Below are 7,742 nucleotides of genomic sequence, written 5' to 3'. Positions count from 1 at the left end.
GCTCAAAAAGATAATACCATTTACAATTGCATCAAAAAGAATAAAATACCTAGGAATAAATCTTACCAAGGAGGTGAAGGACCTATACAATGAGAACTACAAGACATTATTGAGGGAAATCCATGATGACATAAAGAAATGGAAAGATATCCCATGCACGTGGCTTGGAAGAATAAACATAGTTAAAATGTCTATATTACCTAAAGCAATCTACAGATTCAATGCAATCCCAATCAGAATCCCAATGACATTCTTCACAGAAATAGAAAAAAGTATACTAAAATTTATATGGGGCAACAAAAGACCCCGAATAGCTAAAGAAATCCTAAAGAAAAAGAACAAAGCAGGAGGCATCACAATCCCTGACTTCAAAACATAATACAAAGCAATACTAATCAAAACAGCATGGTACTGGTACAAAAACAGACACACAGATCAATGGAACAGAATTGAAAGCCCAGAAATAAAACCACACATATACAGACAGCTAATTTTCGACAAAGGTGCTAAGAACATGCAATGGAGAAAGGAAAGTCTCTTCAATAAATGGTGTTGGGAAAACTGGACAGCCACATGCAAAAGAATGAAAGTGGACTATGTGCTATCGCCATTCACAAAAATTAACTCAAAATGGATCAAAGACCTGAAGGTGAGACCTGAAACTATAAAACTCATAGAAGAAAATATAGGCAACACACTATTTGACATTGGTTTTAAAGGAATCTTTTCACATGACATGCCTACCCAGACTAGGGAAACTAAAGAAAAAATAAACAAGTGGGACTTTATCAGATTAAAGAGCTTTTATAAGACAAATGAAACCAGAATCAAGATGAACAAACAACCAACCAGCTGGGAGAGAATATTTGCAAAACATACATCTGACAAGGGGTTGATCTCCATAATATATAAAGAAGTCACACAATTGAACAACAAAAAAACAAACAACCCGATCAAAAAATGGGCAGAGGAAATGAACAGACACTTCTCCAAGGAAGATATACAGATGGCCAATAGGCACATGAAAAGATGTTCAACATCACTAATCATCAGGGAAATGCAAATCAAAACAACACTAAGATACCACCTCACGCCTGTTAGAATGGCTATAATCATCAAGACAAAAAACAACAAATGTTGGAGAGGATGTGGAGAAACAGGAACTCTCATACACAGCTGGTGGGAATGCAAATTGGTGCAGCCTCTATGGAAAACGGTATGGAGATTCCTCAAAGAATTAAAAATAGAGATGCCCTATGATCCAGCCATCCCACTACTGGGAATCTATCCAACGCACCTGAAATCAACAATCCAAAGAGGCCTATGCACCCCTATGTTCATTGCAGCATTATTCACCATAGCCAAGAAGTGGAAGCAACCTAGGTGTCCCTCGACTGACGATTGGATTAACAAAATGTGGTATATATATACAATGGAATACTACTCAGCCATAAAAAAAGACAAAATCGTCCCATTTGCAACAACATGGATGGGCCTGGAGCGTATTATGTTAAGTGAAATAAGCCAGAAAGAGAAAGACAAACACTGTATGATCTCACTCATATGTGGAATATAAACCAACACATGGACAGAGAAAACTGGACTGTGGTTACCAGGGCAGTGGGGGTGGGGGGGTGGGCACAAGGGGTGAAGGGAGTCATATATGTGGTGATGGACAAACAAAAATGTACAACCCAAAATTTCACAATGTTAGAAACCATTAAAACATCAATAAAAAAAAATGGGCAAAAGATCTGAACAGACACTTCTCCAAAGAAAATATACAGGTGGCCAACAAGCACATGAAAAAATGTTCAACATCACTAATTATTAGGAAAATGCAAATCAAACCTGCAATGAGATCTCAACTTACACCCATCGGAATGGCTATAATTTACACGACAAGAAATAACAAGTGTTGAAGAGGATGTGGAGAAAAGGGAACTCTCATATACTGCTGGTGGGAGTGCTAACTGGTGCAGCCACTATAGAAAACAGTATATAGAGGTTCCTCAAAAAATTAAGAATAGAACTACCATACGATCCAGCTATTCCACTGCTGGGTATTTATCCAAAGAACATGAAAACACGAATGCATAAAGATATATGCATCCCTATGTTCATTGTGGCATTATTCACAATAGCCAAGACTTGGAAGCAACCTAGGTGCCCATAAAGGGATGAATGGATAAAGAAGATGAGGTATATATACACAATGGAATACTACTCAGCCATAAGAAAGATGAAATCTTGCCATTTGCCACAACACGGATGGACCTTGAGGGTATTATGCTAAGCGAAATAAGTCAAAGGGACCAAGTCAAATACCCTGTGATCTCACTCATAAATAGAAAGTAAAAGCAACCATAAACAAACACATAGAGACAGAAATTGAGGTGGCAGTTACCAGAGGGGAAGAGGGAAGGGAGGAGGGTGAAAGGGGTGATTAGGCACATGTGTATGGTGATGGATGGTAACTAGTCTTTGGGTGGTGAACATGATGTAATCTACACAGTAATCGAAATATAATGATGTACACCTGAAATTTATATAGTTATAAACCAATGTTACCTCAATAAAAGAAAAAAATTAAAAAATAAAGTCAGCAGTTTTTCTTTTTGTTTATTTGAGGTCCGCTTTTCGTAGGCTAAAATTACAAATACTAAATGTACAGCTCAATGTCATTTCACATACCCCACTATAACTATAACTTAGATTTAGGCATAGAACAGTTTTCACATCCCAAAAACTTTTCTTTTGCCTATTTCCAATCAGTAATCACCTCTCCAGAGGTGAGTTTGAACTTCATATAAAAGAAATCGTACAACACGTACCATTTTGTCTGGTTTCTTTCACTAAACCTCTGTGACATTCTTCCATGTACAGTTTTTGCTGAGGAAGATCAGCCTGGTGACAATAGCAAATGGAATTAGCATAAAATCGGTGTTGATTTCTTCTTAATTTTAAGAATTCATTACACTTGAGGTCTTGGCTAAGTGGGGCTCAGTGCAACAAAAAGTCTTGGACTGTAGACTGAGAAGTCTGTCCTTTTAATGTCTGCCATGTTGTATTAGTCTGCTCAGATTGCCATAACAAAATGCCATAGACTTGGTGGCTTAAATAATAGACATTTATTTCTCACAGTTCTAGAGACTGGGAAGTCCAAGGTCAGGGTATCAGCAGGACCAGTTCTTGGTGAGGGCTCTCATCTTGGCTTGGAGACAGCCACTTTCTTTCTGTGTCTTCACATGGGGGTGGTTGGAGGGGAGGGGATGAAGAGCAAGCTTTCTGGTCTTTTCTTATAGGGGCACTAATCCCACCATGTGGACCGCACCCTCATGACCTCATCAAAGCCTAATTACCTACCAAAGACCACCATCTCCAAATACCATAACACTGTGGGTAAGGGCTTCAACATATGGATTTTGGGGTCATACAATTCAGTCCATAGTACGTGCTTAGCCCAGTCCTTTAAAAGAAGTCTCTCTCTTTCTTTAGTCATTCTTTGGAGGCTTGAAGGGAAGTGGGTACCATTCATGAAACACCTTCCAGCTCCAATTTTTAATACTTCTTTCACTCTCCATTCTCACTGCATCCATTTCAACTTTGTATGTTTTTTTATATAACATTAAAACATTCAAATTCTCTCTCTCTCTCATGGGAGATTTCAACCATTGCTGATATTTGATCTATACATCTCCTTTTTTTCCTTACATAATGGTGTCTCTACTGGCATGAGCTGTCCCAAGGTGGAAACTGGGGAACAAACTAGTTTGCATACCACAGGGCACTGCCATATAGGGACACTGTAGTTTTGCTTGCAGTGGTAGAATTAAAAAGACGGGACTTGTGTGGGCTTAAAGGGTAACCCAGGATCATAGGCCTCAAGAAAAGTTGAAGGCTTTGATCACTCATTGGACCCTGGACATGTCAATCCTCGCCTCTCAGCAAATGAGCTTAGAGCTCGCGGTGACTGAACTGGCCCTTTGTTGACCCGTCCAAGCTCCGCCTCCCGTCACTGGCCCACTGGATTCTTTCCCGCCTTGTCAACGGCCACCTCAGGGACAGTCTTGGTGGGCTGCTCCTCTGGCCGCCCTCCTGCCCTTCCTGTCGCGCGGCCTTCACAGGCACTTTTGAAGACTGTGTCCTCACTGTCGCCATTTTCTCTGCTGCCCCCACCGCCCCCTTCCCAGCAGGCCCCGCTGCCAACAGCCTCCCCTCAGAGGCAGTCCCCTCAGCGGCCGCCATCTTCGCCGCAGTCCTTGCGGCAACCCGATCGCTGCTCAGGTCCAGGCACAGACCAGGGTGTCCCTTCTGCCATGTCTGCCCCAGAAGAGCGAGATCCGGCCCAAGGCGGCCAGGACCGAGCTGACGGCGGGGAGGACTGCGACCCCAGACTCGTCGGGGTCCCGGTGGTTCCTGCAGAAGGGTCAGATGCAATTGTGAGTGTCGCAGCCTTTCTGGTTTCCCAGACGGTCACACGAGCCCTGCAGGAGATAGAGGGTGGGGAAGAGGCCGCCCAGCCCACAGTCGAGGAGGATGGAGACATCTGGTCAGCAGAGCAGGAGGAGGACATGGAGGCGGGACAGGAGGAGGAAGAGGACCAGGACTACGAAGGCGAGGAGGAGGAAGATGAGGATGAACCGGGAGACCACGCTGAGGAGGTACGGCGCGGGAGGTGGGCGCGAAGGTTGTCGTAGGGGCCCGTGAGGCCCCCATGGCGGGGTTTCGGTTTCTGTTCTGGGATCTGGTCCGTTCCCTTCTACACCGTATTCGTAGTAATGACCATGTCTTGGTTCGGCCTCATGCAGGCCGTGTGGTGATGAGGCGTGGTCCCCAGGGGCCCGAGAATCTGGGAGCGGGACCCGCGCCTGGGGAGGGCGAAAAGCTGGCGGGGGGAGTGGAGACCTTGTAGGCTGAGTACCTGGCAGGGGAACCTCCCCCCAGGGGCCCGAGGAAACTGCGGAGGGGCCTGCTTGCCAGAAGGCAGAGGAACCAGAGGAGGCCATGCCCCTTGACTGATGCACGTGTATTCTATGAGTGGGGGCCTGAGCAACCGAGGGGACTGAAGCTGGCAAGTGGCAGCAAAGTCTTCAGGACTTGTAGCCCCTGTTGGTGCATCCTGCTCAAAGGCAGGCCGTGCTCAGCGGTTAGCCTTGCCTTTAGCAGTTAAAAGGAGGGTCAAAGCGCTCAAAATACTTCAGGCAGAACACACATAAGTAGAAGCCCAATTCTGTAAAGGCCTTCACGATCTTGAGAAAAGGTATGCTGCCTTCTACCAACCTTTGTTTGCTTAGAGATCTGAGATCATCAGTGCAGTTCATGAGCCCACAGAAGGTGAATGTCAGTGGGAAACAGGTGTTCTGGAAGGAGCTTGGGAGGAAATGGCAAGAGAGCCTGAAGGAAAGGGGCAAACAAACGGCATACCTCACTTTTGGTTGATGGCTTTTAAAAATGTAAATATTCGTGGCCAGATGATCCAAGAAAATGGTGAACTTGTACTAGAGCACCCGAAAGATGTAAAAATTAAGTTTTCAGGGGTTGAAGAACCAATGACCTACTCTATAGAATTTGTCTTTAAGTCAAATGAACACTTTTTTCCACGAAGTTCTGACAAAAACATACAGAAAGCAATCAGACCCAGATCGTTCTGATCCCTTTTTTCCCAAAGGGCCAGGTATAATTTCAGCAGCACAGGGTGGGGGATCTACTGGAAAGAGGGGGAAAACATCACTGTGAAAACTATCAAGCTGCAGAAATGTGAGGACCTTGGACGTGTTTTATCAAACACTAGGAAGTTACCCAGATATTCTTTCTTCTCCCACTTCTATCCTCCTGATTCTCCTGAGAGTAGAGTACTGGATGTCGCTGCTGATTATAAATTGGGCTATTTTTTCAATGAAGTTCTGGTCCCAAAGTCTGTATTATTCTTCCCTAATGAAGTGAGTGAATATCAGTATGAAAACTGGTGACAAGGCCCAAGAAACTGAAGGTGAGGAGAAGAAAGTGGAAGGGGTCAGAAATGAAGAACGAGAAAAAGGACCTGAAAAAGATCTGGATCCAGAAGATCGCAGTCTCTGAGAAGCCATCTATATCTATATAGCTTTGCGTATCGTCCAGCCATTCCTAATATACATGAGTTATGTTTTTAAATTTTCTCAATATAATAAATAACAAAAAATTTTGAAAAATTTAGTTCTACAAGCTAGTTTAATGTTAATAATGTACTTGTATATCGGTATAGAATGTAGCATATTCTGAAGTGTACTTCGTTCACAGCTACAGTCCTTTGAGCTGTAATTGTAAGACTTCTACAGGTGGGAAATTTATCAGCCTTGGTAACAGAGACCAGTATTGTTTAGAACATCGTTACCAGAACAAGGGGAAAAAGCAACTTGAATGAATACTAGCTTGGCCTTCATCATTTAGTTATAGTAATACAGTCCCTTCGACTAACTAGGAGAGGATTCTTTTGAGAATCTGACTACTTACAAAGGTATAAGAATTTTAATTAGGACTACCTTTAATGATTAATACCTAACTATTCATTCAGTTGGAAATTTTTGTATTTCATATGACAGTTAAAAGAAAAGAAAATTAGTCATAAGAAGATTATTTCTCACCAAACTGATAAAGTCAATCTATGACTTATCTGTCCTTTTTCTTTTTCCTTTTACAGATATGGAAACTGAGGGTCTGGGAGGTTAAGAGAATGTAGTTTATGGCTAGAACACAGACTTTTAAAATGGAGAGAAATGCATAAATACCAGAATGGTTACTCAAAACAAAACAAGCATTTTTGGTGTTTGACAAATGGGAGTTGAGGTTGATGTGATCAGAGAATTGACATCACATTATGCAAGTGTACCCTGATACCAAAGGATCTGGGTTACAGGAGGAAAACATGATTTCTCCTATTATGGCAGACATACATAGGATTGACTATTCCTAGATTTAGAAGGTCACTCATGTATGTTAATGATGTTTAATTGTTAATTGTCTCTTATTTCATCTACAGTTCAAAGGAATAGAAAGACATGGATGAAGGAAGAAACAATGAATTTGTTCTTCACAGACTCCAGATTTTCTGATTTTCAGTAGTCCAATGGAATTTTATCAACACTGGTTTTGTTCTAAAGTTCACCACGCAACAAGTGACATCCACTGATATCTGACATTTTTTTACCTCTTTCACACATATCTGACAGCATTTGTTCAGATTAAAAATAAAAGTTTGTTTGAAATATATAAGCTGCAGATTTTTTAGATAAATAACACTGACTCAAATCTATCTTTGTATCTTTTTGTTATGGCCCACCTTACTATTATTGAAAGGAATCACGTTCAACCATTTGGTAAGCCTGTTTTAAGTTCTTTTATTGCATCCTCCAATTAATTAAAATATTAAATTATAAACGATTTATTTGAAGAGGGATGGAGGTCTAGCCCCACAGCACTTTTTTTGAAGTAACCTGATGGATGACCTAGCTTACCTTGAGACCAGATGGTGCTGGGCTGGAACTGGGCTGAGGTGAACCAGTAGCATTGCATCACCTGGGAACTTGTTAGAAATGCAAATTCTCAGTCCCCACTCCAGATCTACTGAATTAGAAACTCTGAAGGTGGGCCAGCAATCAGTTTTACATGTCCTTCAGGTGATTATGAAGCACACTAAAGTTTGAGCACCACAGGTTTAGAGCAGTGATGGGGGGGTGTTTGTAAGGGACTGAGCTTTTCTTATG

The 7,742-nt window shown here is 42.2% G+C and overlaps 1 protein-coding gene and 1 pseudogene across 1 annotated transcript; both read left to right on the top strand.

The window, feature by feature from the left end:
* The first annotated feature begins 4,279 nt into the window (after positions 1-4,279).
* On the top strand, positions 4,280-4,915 carry LOC147911831 (cancer/testis antigen 47A-like). The gene is made up of 2 exons (XM_087426420.1): positions 4,280-4,664; positions 4,712-4,915. Exons 1-2 carry the CDS (start codon positions 4,320-4,322, stop codon positions 4,913-4,915), a joined length of 549 nt encoding a protein of 182 aa, XP_087282546.1. The 5' UTR covers positions 4,280-4,319.
* A 559-nt stretch (positions 4,916-5,474) lies between these two features.
* On the top strand, positions 5,475-6,081 carry LOC147911830 (nucleosome assembly protein 1-like 1 pseudogene; annotated as a pseudogene).
* Positions 6,082-7,742: the final 1,661 nt, after the last annotated feature.

This window comes from Ceratotherium simum, chromosome X, assembly GCF_057802395.1.
Source record: "Ceratotherium simum simum isolate JZ-2026a chromosome X, ASM5780239v1, whole genome shotgun sequence".
Classification (NCBI taxonomy): Eukaryota; Metazoa; Chordata; class Mammalia; order Perissodactyla; family Rhinocerotidae; genus Ceratotherium; species Ceratotherium simum.
Note: the sequence above shows the minus strand (reverse complement) of the source record. Positions and strands in the feature narration are given on the sequence as shown.

Coding starts and splice junctions, on each gene's coding strand:
- LOC147911831 (XM_087426420.1), top strand. CDS start 4,320: ATGTCTGCCCCAGAAGAGCGAGATCCGGCCCAAGGCGGCCAGGACCGA. Junction 4,665..4,711: donor CGGGAGACCACGCTGAGGAG/GTACGGCGCGGG, acceptor GGGGCCCGTGAG/GCCCCCATGGCGGGGTTTCG.